The sequence below is a fragment of the Lycorma delicatula genome, chromosome 5, assembly GCF_047948215.1.
Source record: "Lycorma delicatula isolate Av1 chromosome 5, ASM4794821v1, whole genome shotgun sequence".
NCBI classification, from domain to species: Eukaryota; Metazoa; Arthropoda; class Insecta; order Hemiptera; family Fulgoridae; genus Lycorma; species Lycorma delicatula.
Window position 1 is genome coordinate 13,699,290 of NC_134459.1, and position 24,150 is coordinate 13,723,439.

The 24,150-nt window shown below is 28.4% G+C and overlaps 1 protein-coding gene across 9 annotated transcripts in view; it reads left to right on the forward strand.

Annotated features, from left to right (window-relative positions):
- The window catches only part of hth (Meis homeobox homothorax), a 790,031-nt gene that overhangs the window by 636,520 nt on the left and 129,361 nt on the right, over positions 1-24,150 (forward strand). For all 9 annotated transcript variants that reach the window (XM_075365656.1, XM_075365663.1, XM_075365654.1 and 6 more), the window contains one exon: positions 2,685-2,761. In XM_075365656.1, coding sequence (XP_075221771.1) covers positions 2,685-2,761 — 77 coding nt within the window. The remainder of the gene's footprint in view (positions 1-2,684; positions 2,762-24,150) is intronic.

The window sequence follows — 24,150 nt, forward strand, 5'->3', positions numbered from 1 at the left end:
AAAAATTAAAAGGAACTAAATTAAATCCCAAAAAGTTTGATAGTTTTACCCATTTTTTATTTTATAAAATGTAAAATATCGAAAAATATCCATTTTTTTCTCCTATTTCCCTAGATAACTCGATAACTGCTCATTTTAGAGAAAAGATAGAGAAGGGGGAAAAAGTTTGGTTAAATTTTACACAGAATTTTGCAAATCGAAAAATACGTTATTTTTTATGCAAAAATAGCAATAACTGTCAAAATAATGAAAAGGAGAACAATTAATGAAAAAAAAACAAATTTATATTATACATACGACCTTCAGATTTTGCCTCAAAGTACTTTTTGGTATGATGAAGCAACACGCCAAATTTCAACAAAATCGGTCAGACAGTTTTTGCAAATAACTTTTCTACCCACGTTTTTAAAAAAATGCGATATTTCCAAATTGTCTAGAGCCTGAAATAAACCTCTACATAATTGAAAATTTAATCATATATAAAAGATCACTCGACATTCAAATGAATTTTGAAAAATTTAAATCCGTTAATTGGGAGGGCCTAGGGAATATTTTAACCATTATGTTTAAAACATTATCGAAACATAATGCTTCGATTTGCAACCGATGATATTGTGTGTAAAATTTAATAACAAAACTCTTTTCTCTAAAATGAACAGTTATCGAGTTAGCTAGGAAAATAGGAGAAAAATGGATAATTTTCTGATTTATTTACATTGTGTAAAATAAAAATTTAAGCCCACTTTTTTCAACTGGCGCATAACGAAATAACCATTTCTGATGATATTCCGGAGGCATTACAGCAAAAATGAACTATCATACAGAAAATGTTAACCCAAAACAGATACCGCCTGGTCTATCATAGCATCAACTTCATTACGTACGGAAAAATGAAAGATCGATTTTAACTTGATAATTAAATCGACTCTATGATCTGTCTTCGGAGCACCATTTTTTGTTTGCTGTTTACAATACAAATCCTGACTTATATAATCAAGGGTAATAGTTTTTTCTATTAAAGATTTTTGTAGGCGATTTGAAACTGTATAAAACTGCAGTTTATTATCCCTTTAATATCAAGTCAAGGGGGAAGTTGACTAAGTAAATAATTTAGTAATACATTGAGTCTAAAATAGGTTTATCAGTGAATTTTATAACTTACCAGATTTTGTTAGTAATAAACCAGAGATCTACGACATTATTTTGAATTTACTGTAAATTATGGCAAAAAGAGTAGTACAAATCATGAAATAAATATAATAAAAATAACGCGTGGCTGAGCCAAGCAATATCAAAATTTACCATATTTTAGATAAAAATTACAATTTTTTTCTCACTTTTCTGAATACGTACTTTCAAACACCGTGATGCAGATTAAATATAAATCGAGACTACAAATGTTAATGAAATTTTTATACGTTTTAGCATTAAGAAAATTACAAAATAAACAAAAAAAAGTTAATTAAAATTAAGAAAATATTAAATAAATTGGGTAAACAAATTTTAAAACCTTACGATGTTTTTGTTTATTTAAATATAATATTATCTATGTAATAATATCAGTAATCTATTGAAAGCTTCGGCTCTTAAAACCTGCGTTGTTTATTTATTCAATATTATTTTTTTTTTTTTTTGGGATTAGAGTAATTTAATATTTTTTATTTGTCCATTTTCATATCTCTATTTTTTAAACATATTTTTTTCATCAATAAAATTCATTAGCCTTATTTTATCTAACAGTTATAAAATAATAATACGTTAGGTAGTTTAGTCATGATAATTATTAAGACGTGTTCAATAACAACCATTATACATCACGTAGAACTTGATCCCGTGGGAGTTAAGAGGATGGTAAACGGAACAGAGCTAATTTACCGGGATGGGAGTTACAGTGTGTTTCATCAGGCACGCGACTCCTTAAGGGGGATCTGCCCCCTTTCACGGCAATTATATCTGCAGACTTACCCGTCACACGCTCGTCAACTGCAAACACCCATCATCATCGTCATCATCATCATCATCACTGGGTATACGGTGTAGTCGTTGTATGTAAGTCCCCCTTCTCGTCACCTCTTCATAACTTTTGATTCTCTCTCCCTATTTCTCTCGACCTGTAATTGTCATGTTCCATGTTCCAGTACTCTTGTCATGAACTTAGAAAGAGTTTTAAAGCAATTATGTTAGATATCTGTTTTGTCACACTTCCCTACTTCTTGGTCTCTGTAACACGTTTTTCATTTCATAGAATAAAATATAATAATTGCAGATACATAGTGATCTACAATTGAATTTAAAATATACTTATGAAAAATATGAAAAAAAAATTAGTTTACATTGTTTTCATTAATTTAGGTAGTATGAAAATTTCTGTTTTAAATTTAATGATATATATATGTATATAAAAACTAAAAACACTGAAGCCTTTAAATATTGATATACTAAACTCTGAACCACTAACTTTGAATTCTAAAAAATTGGATAGATATTTTTATGGTAAGACTTATAGAATAACTAAAATGATTTTTTCCAAAATTTCCTTTATAACATTTTTATTGTTACTAATTCTTTGTTAATTAACTCTATAAATTGTTATATAATATTTTATTGGAAATGATAAATTATTTGAAATATTTTAAGTTTGATTTAATCAAACATTTATTTATTATTATTATTTTTTTTTGCAGCATCCGTACCCTTCAGAAGATCAGAAGAAACAATTGGCCCAGGATACGGGGTTGACAATTCTGCAAGTCAACAATTGGTGAGTAGTAAAGATTACTATTCATTAATTTTTATTAAATATCGGTTTAATTTAAGAAATCTATTATATTACTTAAATCAGTTTAATTATGCGTCCTGAAAAAAAAATCGATTAATTACATCGATTTCTATGTTATTGATTCCTAATGGATTCTTTTTTTTGTTTCAAATCTTTATTTACAATCGGTTACATTTTTGTAGGAACCTTAAGTAAATTATATCGCATTACATATTAAAAAGGAATCTCCATTGAAAATAATCAAAAATTATATACTAGTACTGCATAGAATTATTATGGTAGAACGTACACAAGGTAGTATTGAACAACCGTACTTTCAAGCGTATAATAAAAAACAATAACGAGAATCATAAAAATGGCAGATTGATGAAATACTTAGGAAAGAACATGTAAACCAAAAAAATATTTAAAAAAAATTAAAGTAAAAAAAAAAATGAGAAGAAGGGAATGAAGGATTGATTACTGCACAACACTCAGCGGGTATAATTACTTTGTAGAATTACTAAGGTCCAGAACGAGTAGCTGCTAAGTGTCTTCAACCACCCTCACCGTTGTCTAGGAGGTTTACGACCAAGCGGTTAACGTAATCATTTAACCGAAGTTCATATTTCAAACTGAAACGCTGTATTTCTTTCTTGACTTACCGTAAACTCAAATATTCGTAAATTTCACTGTTTTTAGCCATCCACTGCACCTCAGCTACACACCTCGCTAGTTTATTCTGAAACCGCTGTACGATTTCAATGTTTGACTTTCTTGCCGTGCCCCATAGTTAGACGCCGTATGGTTCCGTATTGCGAGTATAAATGTTGCTTATTAGACAAAGATAACTCAGATCTGCTGCCCAGTAATCGGTACATTTCCTTGAACTTCGTGTTAAGTTGCTTTCTTTTCTTCCTCATATGAACCTTCCACATTAAATGACGATCCACATTAAGACCCGGGTTCCATACACCTTCAGTATGCGGGATCAAAATGTCATCAAGGTTGACCCGTGGGCAGTCACCTTTTCTCTTCGCGAATTTCACATGGCTGGACTTAGCTTGATTAACAATTATCTTCCGCGTATCCAGTCACCTGCTGATTAGATTTAGTTCGGATTTTTTATTACTTGAGAATATAGTATTTATATTACTAAGTTTAAAAATTCCTTCGTTTTATTGCATATTTACGAATTAATTTCTTGGTCAAAACTATTATTTCATTTTATTGTAATGGCTAGTTGAAATTCAAATAATCGATTTATTTACGCGATTTAATTATGATATGAATATACAAAATTCAAACCGACAATTAGAATTTTATTCTTTTAAAATTACAATGCATTATTAGCTTATTTTTTCAGTTATTATTTTTTTTTATTTTGTAACTTAAAACAGCAAATTAATATTTGCATTTTTAAAAATTAATTTGCAGTAAAATAGGTGATTTATGTCTGTAAATGTTGAGATTAAACTGTATTTTATTTTACTCTTATTGTTATTATTTATTATCCCGTTCCCTGTTTCTGTTGTTAACAGAAACACATAGTCGCATTCGTTCACCAACACATTTACAGACAATCTAAATTGTGCAATATTAAATTCTATTCCTACGCGAACAGTTCGTTCTGGGCCTCTACTAATGAAGTATATATTTTCCCCTCTCGAATTCAATGTGCAGAATTGAGAGCCACCTTGTTACTCTTTTCACCACGAAAACTAATAATTCCAACCCCGGGTCGAATAGCGTCGTGCATAATTCAAAATGTAATTTCAGTTATTTAATTCAGTTTTGGCGGTCAGCTGGCGCGCTATCCAGCAATTAGCGATCAGTAATTGCAGTGATTAATCAACTAGTGGCGCCATTTTGTCCTGATTGGAAATCTAGTCTCACTGTTGGCACCCTTTAACAAATTACATGTCTCTCTCATTCCTGTATCTTATTTAATGTCTCAGCTTGTATCTTGCGATTTTCTTTCAATCGAATTTTTATTTTATAAAAAATAATTTTTTTACGCATCTATTTGTTTTTCTCAGCTGTTTACTACGTAGTAGATAGAAAGGACTGTAATGAATAAAAAAATTATAATCCTGGATTTGATTTATATATTTTCTGCCATTTTCAAATCCCAGAAATACTAAAACATTGTTACAAAACTGTTTATATTCATGCTTGTGTGTTTGTGAAAAGGAGGTCGATTTGGATCTACACGCTTAAAAGTTAAACTAATGAAATTTAATTTATTTATCATCTTATGATTTTTTTTTTACCTTACGTAGGTCCCTTGCATCATGTCCTCCATTCCTAGCTAATCTTTTGAGGTACTGGTTGGTTACATTTTCTTTTAGATGGTCTACAATTGTTACTCTTTACGGCCTTTTCTGTTTCTCTCTTTGCACCTTTTACTGATCTTTCTAGCACTATTTTAATCAGTCCTTCTCTTCTCTTGATATATTCCAGCCTATTAACTTTCCTATTCTGATTAAAGTTTCATTCTCATTCATTCACCACATTACCTCTTCATTTTTCACTTTGTCCATTTAATTTTCTCTAGTCTTCCCCATAGTCACATCGCAATTGTTTCCATCCTTTCAAGTTCTATTTTTCACAAGACGTTTCAACTCTCGTGGCTCCATCTTATTACATAATATTCCATTTTACAAAATGTTGCCTTATTCATCGCTGTTCTTTCTGTTAACCTGGTATTCTTTTCTTTTTTTTTAATTTTCACTTTTGTAAATCTGTTAACATTTCAATTCTTATTTTTTGACCATGTATTCATTAGTTTATACTCTATTACTTTTGTTTATCCAACATTGGTTTCCATGTTTTTTCTTTAGTAGATTCTTCTAATTTGAAATAATCGGTTGAATATTTTGTGATCATTTCCAAAAAATATGATTTCATCCACGAACCTTATACAATGTATTCTCTCTTTCCTTCTACGCTGATTCTTTTCTTGATAATTTTTTTTCATATCATTTACATACACATTAAATAAGATCGATAACGGAAAGCTTATTCAAGATCAAATTACTCGGTTTGAGCTTCCTTTATTTTCATAATAGTTCATATATTATCTTCTACATTTATAAGATAGATTCTATTAAATTATTGAAAACTAGATAAGGAAGAAATACGCGAAGAAAATTGGACTAGGGTGTATTTAATTAGCGTAATAAAAAACTAAATATATCTTTTAAAAATTAAAAAAAAAAAAAACCTCCAAATACTGTAAAAAGTTATTTTTCTTTTTTTTTTCTTTTACTCGTGACTATATTTTTGTTTAAAAACAAAATTTCATGAAGTTTTCCCAGGGTTGAAATAATTCCGTTCCAATCCTAGTAAAGTCTGTTATTTTTACACGGATTTGAATACTAGATCATGGATACCGGTGTTCTTTGGTGGTTGGGTTTCAATTAACCACACATCTCAGGAATGGTCGAACTGAAACTGTACAAGTCTACACGTCATTTACACTCATACACATCATCCTCATTCATTCTCTGAAGTAATACCTGAACGGTGATTCCCGGAGGATAAAAAGAAAAAGAAAAAAAGAAAGGGTTGAAATAATTAAACAGTTTATCTCAAGCATAGTGTTTATGTTACTATTATTTAAAAAAAATATATATATATTTGTAATTAAATCACTTCAACAATTAAAGCCGTTAGCGACTCAATATATGTGTCTAGGTACCGGTAAGCGGGCAGTCTTGAACAGACTCAGGCTAACCATTCCTGAGACGTGTGGTTAATTGAAACCCAATCATCAAAGAACACCGTTGTGTTCTTTGATGATTGGGTATCTAATACGACTATCTAAATACCACTATCTAATACGATACACGATCCACGATTGGGTTTCAATCGTGGATCGTGTATCGTATTAGATAGTGGATAACGATCCACGATCTAATATTCAAATCCAAATAAAAGCAACTACTTTTATTAGTATTTGATCATTAAATTCTAGACTTTGATATCAGCTGATTTACGATAACGAGTTTTATCAATAGACCAACGCGTTAGATTATAGTGTTAATTATTTTAATGTATTTAAAAAATATTTTTATTAAAATAACCTCAAAATATTTTATCGGAGAACTTTTTAAGTAAATTCTATAACGTCACAGAACTATATTTTTAGGAATTTATCCTGCATTAACAATCATCAAAAAACTATTTATTATAACTAAATTTTCTTCTGTTAAAACGAAACAATTTTTATATAAATAAATTTTTTTAATAAAAATATTCTTAAGGATATAGTGATAATTTTCTTGTATTAATGACGTTAACATTTGGAAAAATATTAAATTCTATGTTTTATTAAAATACTAGAAATTTTTGGACAGTATGTTTTTATTTAATGCATCTAATAAAACTTTCTTGTTAAATTAATTAAAGTAGCAATTATGTTCGATTATAAATTTTTAGGAGAAATATTACATAAATTCAGTATTCCATAAATATATATATATATTTGTATGTGTGTGTGTGTGTGTGTATATATATATATATATATATATATTATATAAAACTTAAATTAAACGCAGGCCTGTCTGTGATTTTTTTTAATTAAAAAGAAGCTACTGAGTGATTTTAAGGAAGTGTCATGTGTATATATTACAAAAATCATGACACAATTTCTATGAAAAATTTAACACAGTGTAGTTTACTGTGTGTGATGTTCAACTATGCATTATTAAAATGTAATAAGCGATTCAGTTATTTTATAAATATTTTAATTTGGTAGATGGAATATATATTATTGAATCTGTACAAAAGTAAAATTTTCTTATTTGTTTCGTTTACATTATTGTGTTCTATAAATTCTGTTTTTAGGAACGGTGGTTTCTTAACGCCGTATAACGTTCTGAAAACGTTGTATTGAGTAGCATATCTACATTCATTCATTATTATTATTATAAATAGTAGTAGTAGTAGTAGTAGTAGTAATAATAGTAGTCGAGTTCGTTAGCAAAGTTCATCGGCACTTGTTAGTGGACAGTGATGGTATGTATGTGGGACGAGAAGAAGGTTATGAAAACGAATAAAAGAATGTCGGGAGAAGGAGTTTTGTCGATGGAGAGAGAATGAATGAAGCATTATAGATATACATGACCAGAACAGACGTTCTGACAGATAGAAAAACCGTACGTGTATGTGCAAGAAAGAACGATTTAAAAATAAAGATAAAAAACAAAAAAGATGTATTTCTAACTTTTAATTTGGAGTAATTGGAAAGCAGGAGTTAGACGTTCATTTCGTTGGTTCTACGCAGGATTATTTACTGTAGCGTAAATCAAAATAATTGCTGGTCTGAATCGTTAGCCCGGTGTCGTCTTTTACATCTCATTTGGCGCAAGAAACTACAATCATAATGTTGGCTTCGAAGTCGTTTTAACAATTATAGACTAGCAATTAGGCGAAATTTAGAGATCAAACGCCTTTATGAATAATTATTTCTTGTTCATTCTATTTTTCCCCCTAATTTTTATTTATTTTCTCCCGTTATTTATCGGTATATTATTATCAACGGCATTCATTATCGTTATTATTTGTATTGTTTTTTATTAATTTATTTATATTTTTTAAAATAATAGACTTATTTAAATTAAACGAAAGATGTACGTGTATATTTTCCAAAAATAAACGTATAGTTATGTAACGTTTATTTCAACCAGTTACATAATTTTTAATGTAATAAAACAATTATAAAACTTGGGAGACTATTTTACATATATATTTATCCTTTTCTTTGTCTTTCTCGTTATATCTGCTCATAAATACCTTTCACATTTTTTATTTCTTATCTCTAATTCTGAGTATCTTAATCCATTTACTTATAAAATAATAAATAAGAGAAATATAAAAAGTAATTTTCCCAAAAGGATCACAAAAAATGAAATTTATTAATTTTTAAGGTGTTTAAAGTTAAGAAAAAAAAACATAATTTTAATCTGATTTTCATTTGGTTACAATTTTTTTAAATTTTATATGAAGCACAAATGTAAAGTAATGTAGTTTTATAAAAATAATCTTTAATAAAGAAATCGCCTCTCCGTCGAACTCCGTGGCGGAATGGGTAGCGTCTCGGCCATTCATTCAGATGTCCCGGATTGGAATCCCGTCAGGCATGGCATATTTCATACGCACAAAATTTTTACTTCATATTCCCATGCACAAGCTTTGAACTTATATGGTGAATTAATCATTAAAAAAAAAAAAAAATCCATTGAATCAACCAAGAATTTTTGTTCTTACAAGATAATTTTCAACATAAGATTATTTATATATTTTGTAGATTTACTTATTACCTGATCATTATTATAACATTAAAAAAGAACTGTAAACTGTACTAAATTTATGCCCTATAAATTATCGGAATAATAACCCTCCGGGTTAGTCTAGTGGTTAAAATCGTCAAGCAAATCAGCTGATTTTCGAAGACAAGAGTTCTAATGTTCTAGTAAAGGCAGTTGTTTTTAAATGGATTTGATTGCTAAACTGTGGATACCGATGTTCATTGTGGTAGGGTTTTAATTAATCACACGTCTCAGGAGTGGTCGACCTGAATCAATTTAAGACCACACATTTACCGGTACATTTACACTTACGATCCAGACTGCACTAGGTGCCTTGGCATCTCTGCAGAATACTGTTGCCATCATGCCAGGTTACTCTGTAACTTGGTATACATAAATTAAAATAAAATATTCATATAGAACAAATTAGTTTAAAATATAAAATTATCTTATTTAATCGTTTAAAAAATGTCACTATGTATTATTAATATAAATATGCTAAGTGTTTAATACGCAACGATTTTAGCGTATAAATACTTATTTAAACCTTAAAATTAACTAAAACCTACTTAAAATATTTACAAAGTTAATAAAAGTAAAATGATACACAATTTCAAATACACAATTATATTAAATAATTTTATTTAAACTTGCCGCCCTACATAGGCGAGTGGGGTAGCGTATCGGCCTTTCATCCGGAGGTCCTAGGTTCGAAACTCGATCAGTCATGGCATTTTTCATACGCTACATTTCCATATTCCATGCACAATCTTCAAGCTTATGCGGTGATATCGAGTAAAAAAAAGAAAAAAACAGAATTTATAGATGGGTCAAAGATTACTTAAGTCTAATTCTTAACAATGTCCTAAGACAACAAAATATTTCTCAGCCCGATCGAAACGCCCAATAAAATACCTTTTAAAGAAAATATTCATAATGTTTTTTTTTTTAATCGTTCGGAAGAATCTGATATAAATTCTCAATGTAAAGATATATGGTGAGAATTTGTTTTAGTAAATGATTTATTTGTTTAATTTGATGGATTTTGCATACCTCTGATATTGTTTTTTGGAATATTTAAGTTGTAAATTAGTGAAAACGTATGTTTTTATTTATTAACATTAAATGGAGATTTTATTAAAAGCTGCAGAACACGTTGTTAATTTATATAAAAATAGAGTATCCATTTACCAAGAGTTTTGTTGTATTGATTATCCATGCGCTTTAGGATTATTTCACCATCATCAAGAATTACTGATTAATTATGAATTTTATAGTTGTGCATATAAATTTTTATAAATGGGAATTAAAACGAAAATAACATTTAAAATTATTAATGTTCGTAACAGTTGATTGTCAATTATTAAAATAAGTCAACGTTAAAAGAAAAACGTCTTGTCAGTAAGATGTTTACAACTGTTATGCGGTATAAATTGAATCGGTTATCCGACCTAATAATTGTTAATTATTGTATAATTTGCTTGAATAAAATATTATCAAATTTGATTTGTTCATTTATAAATTTATAATTATTATTCATATACGTGACATTTCTCCAACGTACTATTTTTATGAAGGTTATTGGTGTATTCCAATATTTCAAAAAATTCGTTTGGATTGTAGTTATGCCTATTCTCTCTATAATATGTTTAGCAAAGTTAGATCGATCTTAATTATTTTTATTTATCCAATTGATGTGTCCTTTAAATCTAATCGAGAATGAGAGATTTGTCCTACCAATATATTTCAAATCACAATTTCCATATTTAAGACCATATTGTTGACTATACATTCATTGTTAATGTTCTTTACATTAAACAGGTCGGTCGTCAATTGGGCACTGATGATTTTTGTTTACTACAACTTTCATAATCGTTCATTACCTTAATTTGTTTTATTAATTGTATGTTTTTGTAACATTTGTACTTGCCTACACTGTAAGTATATTCTATTATTTTACAGTTGATAATTTATCTGAATGTAATAATTTAGCATTTTCAGTTTTAAAGCTTTTATTAATTAATAAATTTGCCAGTCATTCCAGTATTTTTTTCATGATAATTGCGTAATTAATTAATCATCATGTTTCTTATTATTTATCGACTCATTATTTTGATTTATGTTTTTTGTTATATTTTTATGTTTTGCTTAATTAAAAGTAAAAGAAAAAAAGGTAAATTAATATATAAATGATTGGTATCATTTTAAACGCTCGATAATTTTAATATTTTGCTTTGGTGATCTTAAAAATAAAAATTCATTACTCTGTTTTTATTCGTCTTTTTTTTCTTCGGTAATATGCTGGAGAAATAACGATACAGCAAGCAAAATTAGGTTGACCCCATGTATATAAAAAAAGTATATATATAACAGCGGATTGGTATGATATATTAAAGCAAGGTGACATTAAAAAGGCGCTGTTGCAAACCTCGTATAGTAGGTTACACACAGTGTTGTAGAGTTCGCAGTACTGTAGTTAACTAGTGTTGGTTTAATTTATGTGGTTAGGGAGGCGCTGTAAATCACAGAGTCGCGGACTGCTCGGTCGCTCTTACTGTTAGTCTCTCGGCCTGTTGGCCCAGGTCAGTTACTCGACTTGCTTTGCTCTTACTTAACTTAATGTTTGTTTGTTAGTCGCTGCTCGTTTTGATATCGTTATTTATCACAACTTCAGTTTTTTGGCCTCTTTCCATTTTGTTTCTCTTCATTTTTTATTCTGCGCTAGAATAATTTAATACATTTCGTTTTAGATAATCCGTCCGCGTTACAGTTTAAGTATATATGCTTTTTTAATGACGTTAAAAAAAATTGTTGCTGTAATTATCCGATCTAAGAATTCCTTTTTAATTGTAATTTATTTTACTTTTAATTGTCACGCACCATTTCCTAATACTTTTTTTTTTGTTAGTCACAGAGATTATTCTTTAAATCGATTTTTTTAACTTTAGATTTATTTATTGTCGTTGAATGTACGTGCAAAAAGATAAAGAATTTCAAGATTATATATTTATTCACAGACCAATTTCATTTGATCAAGGAGATCGTTTTCAAGTCGACAAAGGCAAACAGTACCGTTAATTGATATCGTAATCCGAAATAACGTTACGGTGATTTTCTTATATATCTTCAGATATTCTTACAAAATAATTTTTCATTTAAAATACAACTAACTGGACTAATTTAATTTTTTTTTAAAGTACAGAAATGTATTAACATATTCACCACATGGACATCTAATTTTGCTTTAGTTAATATACTCCCTAATATTCTGAAATAATAAAGAAGGTCTGAATAATTGTGGTTAATCATTTAACTTTTCGATCTTGGAATTTTGCATTAATTTTCTTTCTCATCTTACAAGTTTAATTACTCAATTTTACAATATATATAAAAATATTTTTATTTTTTTTAAACATTATTTATTTTTCGTTATTTGATATAAATTTTTATATTATTACAGTGTAAAAATATTTTATTTCAAAGATTTTATTTTTAGTAATGTTTAGTGTTTTAAATAAAAAAAAAGGCCATTGACTTTTAACATTTTTGCGCATCTAATATAATTTAAGCCTCAGTGACGTCTACCTACTTTAATAACTACAACAAACTGAAATATGGTCAACCAGCCAACTTACAGCGACTAAACAAAGTGTAGCATTGGTCCATCTCATATTAGAATAGCGGAATATTATCATGTTGTGTCGGATGATCTGCTGTTTATCGTTCAACGCACCATTTTGTCGACAAGAAATATTTGCTGATTGCTTTATTAATCTATTAAAAATCGTCCATATTATTTGTGACCACTGTTTTTACTATTTTATTCTTTTGAATCGTTAAAGATTAATTTAAAAATGAAAAAAAAAATTGATAATTATTTCATATAATTGTTGAAATAGTATAATATTAATACAAATATTTCTTTTTTCTCCTTTTTATGACCGGAACTTCTAAGAATCACTCATTGACATCGTCCTGACTTCTTTCTTTTCCAGTATTCTTTCATTCTTTTCATTAACCTTTCTCTCCTTTCTTCGGTCCATCCTGTTGTGCTTCCTTTCTCTGAAAATTTAGATTTATCCACTTGTTTTCTGCCGACAGTTATTTCTTTGTTAATTTTTTTTTTTGTTAATCTAATGTCATCCATTTAATACAAGTGACCGTAAAATGTGTGTATTTTCTTTTTCGTATTTTACGATCTTTTTTTTTAATTTTTGTAAATTTCTTTTTATTTTCTGAAATTTTAATTATTTTCTTCGAGTATTGGCCCATGAATTTTTCTTAAAATTTTCTTTTCAACTTTTACTAGATGTTCTTGAATTATTCTGCAGGCCTCTCACATTTATTATTCTTCCTGTTCCCGACAACTTAAAGTTCCGCCGAATAAATTTTATATTTTCAAAAGATTGAATATTGGTGGTTATTGTTTTGAATGAATAGAACAAATATTGGAAATATAATGCAGTAAATACTATTATGTATTTAATAGTTGTGTGTAGTAAAATTTGATTTTGAACGAATTACTAAGATTATTAATCCTTTGTATTCATTTCTATAATATGAGGACCAAAGATTGTGTTTCCTTTCTGGTATTTATATAAAAATATTTAACCTGGGATTGAGTGTTTATTGAGTAAAGCCAGCCAGGTCTTCTAATATTTTTTAATGCAATAAAATACAATAAATTTGAACGTAGTAAAACCGCATGTTTTCTATGTAGTGCTAAATTCTAGTCTAGAATTTTCATGTTAAACATAAAGAAATTTTAACGGATTTGTTCCTGATGAAATCATGGGTATCTGAAGGAATCGTTCTCTGACCCGTCTTATATGTTCTGTTGACTGTAGACTTGCCAATTACCGCAGATAACCGTTGCAACGTTTGGAGACGATACTGAAATTTTTGCTGTCCACGAAAATCCAGCTACCGCATCTCATTATATTCAAGATTATCTCGCTACTCTCGAATCCTGGCTTACAAGTTGGAAAATAAAGTTAAATGAAACAGAAAGTCGAAGCACGTCACATTCATCCTTAGAAAGGAAAACTGCCCGACTATTTCTATCTTTAATATTCCAATTCCAAGTTCTAAAGAATGTAAATATTTAGGTTTTCATCTTGACCGGCGCTTTACTTGGGTAAAACGTACCAAATCTAAGCGAATACAATTAGACCTAATGTTTAAAAACATGTACTGGATAATAGGACACAGATCTCGCCTCTCAGTGGAAAATAAATTGACTTATAATCACATCTTGAAACCAATTTGGACTTACTGGCTTGAATTGTGGGGTACAGCGAGCAATTCCAATATTAACATACTTGAACGTTTTGAGATAAATACACTGCGAAAAATGTTAAACATACCTAAGTATATAAGCAATCTAATGATTGTAAATTACAAACCTTCAAGCAAGAAATCTCTCTGATCAGTCAACGATATGAAAATCGTTTGGATCGGCATCCAAATTACATGGCAGTCAATTTACTGGATAATATTATCAGCGATTTTTCAAGATTAATGAGAAACAGTATTCTTGATTTGATATATCGATTCAATTAAGTGGATTTATAAACCAGTTTTCTAAAGTCCTTCAATTTCATCTCTTTTCGTTGTTAACTTTTAAGTTACATACCACTGGGTGTGTAGCTTCTTAATGTTCATTCCAAATTTAGCTTATTTACTTATTGTTCAATTACAATTCTGAACAGATTGTAAAGTTACTGTAACGTTATAATAAAAAAAATTAAATCTCTAAATAATATGTAACATATTAGAAAAATTAAACTTTATAATTTTGCAAAATTTGCTCTTGCCTTTTTTGTACATAAGCTCTAATAATTGAATTAGTCTACTGGATTCTAGTTCTATTAATACCTAAAAATAAATGGTGTACTATTATTATAGTATTCGAAAAAAGAAAGGATTTCTTTGTTATACGATTTAAAAAGCTATTTTCATTATCTGTTAATTTAATGTAATTTTGGCTTCAACATCTCTAAAATCAATCAAAAATTTGCATAAGCTAGTTAGCATTATTTGACTTAATTTAACGAGAAAGTTAATTTTCCATTCAAGAATGTTAATTAAAAAAAAAAAAACCTTTATTTTCAGGTACACTTCTTTTCAGTTCAAATGAGTAACATATTTTTATATTAGTTATCGACTTTTAAGGGTATTACTTTACCAGTTAAAACTTACTTCAGATAATAATACTTGAATACTTTTGAAAAAAATCTTTAATATCAGATTGATAATTTTACATCACCTTCGAAATCTGTTGGGTGATAATTAATTTAGTTATAGATCTATTATTAATATAAATTTTTCTAAAAATTATTTATTTTGTTTATGAATGAAATTTTTATATTAATACATTAATAAATAAAATAATTTATTAAATATAAATACATATATTTTATATATTTATTAAATATATTAACAAATAATTTATTTGTTAATATATTTTTCTCCAATTTATAATTAATTTGTATATTTATCTTGGTTTTATTCGCTTTTAAATTAATTATTTGGTGTCTTTTCAATTATATAACGTTAGCAGACAATAAAATTTCTTCTTTTTATAAGCCAAATTAGGTGTTACATAACATTTTATTATATTTCTGATTGAGTTGAAGTTAAAAATTTCCTTCCTTTTCATCACAATGATTTATTACCGGTTTTATGAGCTATGTAGCTATAATTTTAATAGAATTTACTTTCGTTCAATTGAAATTATTCAAAGCATTTAACTGGTTTGTGGTTTACAATATTAATTCAGTGAATAGAAACCCCTCTAAAACGAGTTGATAGTTACAAATGAACAGTACCACTTAACTCGGTAGAATTTAATTTTTTTTATGTACTTTTAATATAAATGTTAGTACGCAATTTGAGTGGTACAGAAATGGAGACGACTTGATGGTCCATTCTCTTTTATGAGTCGGACTAGTTGAATCTCTTAGCCCGCACAATCTTCTTCTTTTCTTTTACCGTTCTTTCCGCCTCCCCCACCCGTACTCTCTTCTTCCGCTCCCTGTTCCTTACCCTATTTTCTACATGTACAGTCGTCCGCTTAAGTACCCATCTGTTCGTTACTTCTGTTGTGAAGACTTCTGTAGTTGAAATCTTAACTGCCAACATATCCCTCTATCAGGCAATGTCGCGCTATTTATTCCCTTCTTTTTTTCTTTCTTATTTGGGGCTTTTCAATGAACAACTTTATCAGTTTTTATGTTTATGTATGTATCTATAAAAGAATAGTAACAAACAACAAATAGTAACTATCTTTTATCTAACGTATCTATTTTTTGTTTTTTTGTTTTATTATACAAGTCATGATAGTAGATTTATTGCTCATTTGTACTCTTTGACGTTTATATAAGTGTTTACTTTCTTAGATAAAAAATAAAAGAAAAAAATAACTTCCGAAAATATATACTATATTTGTGTTAAATTCGACAAATTATAAAATTCAACCTTAAAAATCGCAAGAATTTAAATAATAATTAAATTTGAACCTAGATCCTTCTGGATTAAATGACCGCAGAATAATTGATTTTATAAAATATACAAATACAACGATTGATTTTGCTTTAATAAAAAAGAAAATGTTGAACATAATTTTGGTCTTATAGAACATATACGTACGTATAGTACAATTTGATAATTACAGCAAAATATATTAGCGTTAAATTACAAAATTTTAATACAATTATAGAAGGTATTAAGATTGAACGAAACAACTTTAAAATACGAATGAACATTTCATTAATAAAAAACAATGATTGAATATATCTAGGAAAACGATAACTGACGAAAAAAAATTTAATTTTTTCCCTCACCTCTGAAAGAAATACATTACTGAAGTGACATATTAATGTAGTATAATAATCTAATTAGCACAAGAATGAGACTATGAGTCCAGAAACGACAAAAAGAATTTTCCCCCCACTTCTTTAAGGGGGTTTGAATAAAACCCCCTAAACACTATCAGAAAGTACATTAGCTCCTTAAAGAGGATAAAATTATGTGAAAATCTTAGAGTAAAATTAACGAACCCAGAATTAAAACCTGTAATTCGCTGTCCCCTTGACCGGTTGTGACCAAAATTTATCGAAATCAATGTCTTATATGTAGAAACATATAAGACATTGGATGCCTAATTTCTTCCAAATTCCAAAGAAATTAGGCATCCAATGTCTTATATGTTTCTACATATAAGACATTGATTTCGATAAATTTTGGTCACAACCGGTCAAGGGGACAGCGAATTACAGGTTTTAATTCTGGGTTCGTTAATTTTACTCTAAGAGGATATTTTCACATAATTTTATCCTCTTTAAGGAGCTAATGTACTTTCTGATAGTGTTTAGGGGGTTTTATTCAAACCCCCTTAAAGAAGTGGGGGGAAAGAATCTTTTTGTCGTTTCTGGACTCATAGTCTCATTCTTGTGCTAATTAGATTATTATACTACATTAATATGTCACTTCAGTAATGTATTTCTTTCAGAGGTGAGGGAAAAAATTAAATTTTTTTCGTCAGTTATCGTTTTCCTAGATATATTCAATCATTGTTTTTTATTAATGAAATGTTCATTCGTATTTTAAAGTTGTTTCGTTCAAACAAAAATATATTAGAATACATATATGGATGTTTACATTCGTCGATATTTTTCATGGCTTAAATTGTATATTTTTGTTTGAAGGGATAATGAAAATTTAAGAACTGTAAAAATCTTGACTTGCAAAATTTCACCCGATTAACGTCTTTGTCACTTCGACCCCCTCGCAGTATTTGTTACCCTCATGGTTGTGAAAATAATACTGATTAATGTATTCAGGCTTTATAGAAACCTGAAAACGATACTAAATTACAAAAGGCAGAATAGTAATAACTAAAGTACACACACATTTGACGACGAAAAATTCATAACTTATTTCTACTGCCGTGGTGAAAAATATAATAATGAAGTAAAAGGATTGATCTTATTTTTCTTTAAAAATATAATTAATTCACGACTTCAGTCCCAACGGGGATAGGGTCTATGCCTTAAAATTGTCTTAGTGATAACACGAATATATCCTGAAGATGTGAAAGAAGTCGGGTTGGTTCTCGTGATGCGAGAACAAACAAATAAAAAGACAAACTTTTGGCTTTATATATAAGATTTAAAGAATAATTGTATGACCTAATTAACCAAAAGTAAGATTTTGAGTTCAATAACTTGTTGTACTTACTGGCATTCTTGTAACATAAAGATAATCGTATTGTTAATACTCCAATTTCTATGTCTAGCTTGGAATTTGTGTTATATTTTCCCATGAACCCGTGTGGTGTATATATATATATGTTTCGAATTAATAATAAAGTCTTGTTGAATTTCCTGTCAGCTTTATAACATTCATTAGGTTTTTATTCGTATTAAAAAGGTATGTCAGGGAGTAAAGTTGGCAGAACTGTTTAGCTGTTGTCTCTTAAGGTATGTTATAGTAATATTAGGATATAAGGAAGGCAATCAAAAGACCGTGCCTAATCCGAGAGAAGGAACTAAAACAATTAGGCGACTGTTTCATTAAGAAACAAAATAAATTTATCGTCAAATCCAAAATACCTTGCGTACCCTCGGCTTAAATTCTCGCTTTAATTATTTACGTGAAGGGGCTGCACCATGGCGTTTAAACGGTTTAATTCCGCCCTAGACAGTGCAGCCACCACAGCAGAGCTCGCAACCCGCTCGCTCCTATCCGCCCCGCAGTGAGCATTAATTGCTAACTCCTCTAATTGCCTTCTACAATCAACCTTTATTATTTATGTTCAACTCTGCGTGCGTCAGTCTGTGCTTTCTTACACTTAAATTGCTTGTTTTAGTCTCCGTTGTTGTTCTTTTTGTTCTTGTTTTATTATAAAACCCTTTTATATTTTTATGCTTTGAAATCGATTCTCGAAAAATGTTAGTCGTTCTCGTTTAGTTTTAAACAGCGAGTCCATTCACGCTTAATTAAAAAGAAATATTGATTTAATAAGAAAAAAATGATGTTACAAACGATATTGTAATTCGTATATTTGTTTTCTTCTTCCATTAAAAAATTAAATTTTTGTTTTTTCTATTGATTTATATTGTTATGGAAGGTTTACTATTCGTTTGAAAAATTATTTATAGAAGCCCCTGAATAATCGAACTCCGACTAATCCGCAATACCGGGTAATCCGAACTCAAAACGAGAAATGAAAAAAAAGAGTTAATTTTACATTTCCAATAATCTTAAATTACAGCTTTTAGTAATAAGTAAAACTAAAGATTCAAGGACGTTTTAAAACTCTTTATCATCAGTCGGATACAGAAATGTTTAGATGAATGTTTACATATTTACAAATGGTTTCACGGCGTTCTTGTGCCGTCTATGAAAAATTACTTGAAATCCATAAATTTGGAAGAGAAAGCTCTGTTGTTAATTGATAATTGTCCAGGGCATCCGGATGTAGATCAGTTGACTAGTGAAGATTGGAAAATAACCACTAATAATGTTCTCGCCACCAAACTGCTCGGACATTTTACAACCGATGGACCAAAATGTGATCCAGTTAATTCAAAATTAAACGCAGAAAAGTCCTTCTTTTCCAAATCATTTTTCAAAATGATGACACAGTAGCGTGCTTAAAAAAAATTACTCTGAAAAATGTTGTGATTTCTCTTGTTGCTGCTTGGGATTCCTTTGACAAGGATTTAATAACAACATCATGGAAAACACTTTCACTTTCTATGATTAAAAATAATGAAAATGTAATCTCTAATTATAAGAAAAAAAATAGAAAACGTGGTTGAAATGACTAGAACTGTTAATCTTGAACAGGAAATAAGAAAAGAAGATATTACAAACTAGATTAACGTAGATGCGAAATAATTTTTCCAACTTAAATCCGACGATGATATAATTGAAGCAATACGTCAAGGTTAAATGAAAATTTTTAAAGTGATGAAATTGAAGCAAGAGCGAAAAGCGTGTAAAGCATGAAGAAGTGGTAAAATGTTTTAACACTTACTTGTACTCAATGGGCAACAGAGAACAACATTCTACCGCATAAATTGCACTTATTAGCTCAAACACGAAAAGACGCAGTATAAAAATCACTAAATTCAAGGAAACAGACAAAAATCATCGACTTTTTAAAGAAACAATAATAAAATCTATTTTCAGAATGTAATTATTAATGCAGTAATGAAAGCGTTGTTTGTTTACTAAAAGTTTTAGCTCTTATTTTGACTTCCAAATCTCGCCTCAGTACTCTGTCCTGTACCTTTAAGTTTAATCCTCGATAATCCGAATTTTTCTTAATCCGATCAACCACGGAATTTTATTAGTTCAGATTATCCAAGGGCTTCTGTATTTAGTTTTTTCATTGGGATATATATTTATGTTAATAATTTATTTCTTTTATAATTAATGACTTCATATCTTTTATAAGAAATGAGAATATAATTCTCCCTTAACGATGGGAGAATAAAAAATAAAAAGTTTCACGAAGTTGTTCGCCGTCATTTTTAAATTTCTTCCTTTCATTTATTATAATGTAATATTTATATTTTATGTGTAAACTACTGGATTTCAGATTTTCAGATAATTTTTTCGTATATATATATATATATGTATGTATGTGCATTACTTCGTAATTCTTGTCTTGATATACATACGAGTAGAGTTGTTTAGACGTGATAAGATTAATTAGTTTTAAACGGCTTTAGAATCGGTAAATACAAAATTTAACTTATGTAATTACTATTTTAATTTATAAATTATTTTGTAAAAGCAATATTACTAGAGTTTATTTTAATTTTAACGGTTGTTGATTAATTGTATTTCTTTTGAGAAAGTGCAGACGTTGACAGAAAATGACCTCCTTATATAAAATATCAAGAAATTATAAAAGTATGCCTTTCATACGGCAGTATCAATCTTCTGTTAATAAAATGAAGTTTTATAAAACGAAGTTAGTTTTAAATTATTATTTTTTCCCATATGTGAGTAATACGATTCAGTTTTTCCCAAATTTGGTATTATAAAGTTAATTTTTTTTTGTCCTCTGTTAATATATTAAATTATTTAAGTAGTAAAATAAAAATAACAATAAAAATAAGTACGCTATGTTTTTTCTATCAGATTAAAAATTCATATGAAATGAGAAATTCATGTTTATGAAGGGGAGGTATAAAATATATATAATGCATATATATATATATATATATATATATATATATATATATGTATATATTGTTCCAATGGATTTTCCCTCTGAAAATGATGATGATGATGGTGGTGGTTTCATATCTTTTACAAGAAATGAGAATACAGGTCGTCCCCTTAACGATGGGAGAATAAAATATAAAAAAGATTCAAGAAGTGGTTGAATATAAAGGATGAAGGTTTATCATGTAACTTGTGATAACTTTTTTAAAAAAATTTACAAATTACTTGCATTCAAAGTAGATACTTAAAGAAATAAATGTTTTATTAATCTTTGTGCTATTTATTATTATTTATATAAATGAAATACTTTTTTGTTTAAAATTTAAATATTAATATAAATTTTAACAACATAATTTAAATCAAATCATTTATGTTTTGGCAATGTTTAATAATTAAATTAATTTCATGTTAAATTTAATTTTATTAACGATTAATAAAACTGTAATATATTATTATTAACAAGGCACGATTATGCAATTGGCAATACAGGGAGGTTTTACATTCACCCTTAGTTACTTACCTACCCTTCATCTAATAGATCTACTCTTAGTGAAAGCTAAAAATTATTGGTTTGGTTTTATACTTTTAGAATTTATGATTTTTTTTTTAAATAATAAAAAAGATAATAATTTATGGTATTACATTACATTTAAATTTATATAAAAATTACCCTGATATGCTAACATAAAAAAGTGAAAAACTTACGCAGGGGTACATGATATTTATTGAATTAATTTACTTAAAAAGTCACTTAAAATAGAGATGGTGGTAGCTTTATTTAGATATTATGATTATATTATAAAATTACTTTTACAATAAATATTTTACCCTCTTTTAAATTTACAGATGAAATGAATTAAGTAGGATGAAAAATTTTTACTTTTAATATATTTTTATTTGCTGTTATACTCGTACATTATTTTTCGGTTGCAGGTAACGCTTTAAAAGAAAAGTTTTTTTTTACTGATCGGGAATTTATTTATTGTTCCAAAGCTAGTAAACTAATTTCTTACTGCTAGTAATACAATTTTTTTTTTTTAAATTATTAATTAATTTTTAACAATTTACCTATCATACTATTTTAATTTTTTTTTAGGTGAATAAATAATTAAACGTTTATTGACTTTGTACAGAATATGGCAAAAAAGGATTACATTATATACCTTTGCGCACGTATGAACCACTTTTCTAAAACGGGAATATAAAAATTAAAGCTATTTTTTTTTTAATAAATATATAAATATTCTTATAAACAAAAACTTAATTGTTAAAGATAGAGATCAATTAAAATTAAAATTTATTATCGTAGAAAAACAACGAAAGAAAAAAAATTGAACATAATAATCATATAGCAAATGAACATTCGCACCCATACACTAAAATTCAAAATTCTAGATTTAGTAATATCAAGAAGATACAAGAATATGAAGATAATGTAACTAATATTATTGTACACTTTTATGCTTAGTATATTCTATAAATCGGAGTAAAATTAATATTGTTATACCTGTTATGTTTTTAACTCTATTTTGTAACAATATAAAATAATCTAAGTATTAATATTATGACTATAACTTTAATTATAAATTTATCCTTAATAATTTTGCCTTCCTTAGCATGGATTAGCTCCGATAGAATTTTATATAACCAATCGGGTTGGTCTAGAGGTTAACGCGTCTTCCCAAATCAGCTGATTTGGAAAATCGTGAGTTACAGCGTTCAAGTCCTAGTAAAGCCAGTTATTTTTACACGGATTTGAATACTAGATCGTGGATACCGGTGTTCTTTGGCGGTTGGGTTTCAATTAACCACACATCTGGTCGAACTGAGAATGTACAAGACTTACACTTCATTTACACTCATACATATCATCCTCATTCATCCTCTGAAGAATTATCTAAACGGTAGTTACCGGTGGCTAAACAGGAAAAAAAGAGAAAAAGAGGATTCTATATAAAAAAAACCAAAATATTATTAAGATTGGATTAGAAAATTAACTAATTGAGTATCATTTAGATAGGATGGCAAAAATAAATTTAGAATAGTGATTCGTACAGGTTATTTGTCATTATCCGCTTATCAATTTCTTTAAAGCGGTCATTGTTCACTCTGCTAAATTTAGTAGGAATAAAATTTATGTGTAAATTATACATAAAATGATATCTGCAGACTGATGGGTCATTTCGGGGTATTATATAGATGATACTAGATGGCCTCGGATTATATGATGAATCACTGGTATTAAAGAGATTTATATATATTTTTTTAAGGTGTTTTTTTTTTTTTTGGCTTCAGTCATTTGACTGGTTTGATGCAGCTCTCCAAGATTCCCTATCTAGTGCTAGTCGTTTCATTTCAGTATACCCTCTACATCCTACATCCCTAACAATTTGTTTTACATATTCCAAACGTGGCCTGCCTACACAATTTTTCCCTTCTACCTGTCCTTCCAATATTAAAGCGACTATTCCAGGATGTCTTAGTATGTGGCCTATAAATCTATCTCTTCTTTTAACTATATATTTCCAAATGCTTCTTTCTTCATGTATTTGCCGCAATACCTCTTCATTTGTCACTTTATCCACCCGTCTCATTTTTAACATTCTCCTATAGCACCGCATTTCAAAAGCTTCTAATCTTTTCTTCTCAGATACTCCGATCGTCCAAGTTTCACTTCCATATAAAGCGACGCTCCAAACATACACTTTCAAAAATCTTTTCCTGACATTTAAATTAATTTTTGATGTAAACAAATTATATTTCTTACTGAAGGCTCGTTTCGATTGTGCTATTCGGCATTTTATATCGCTCCTGCTTCGTCCATCCTTAGTA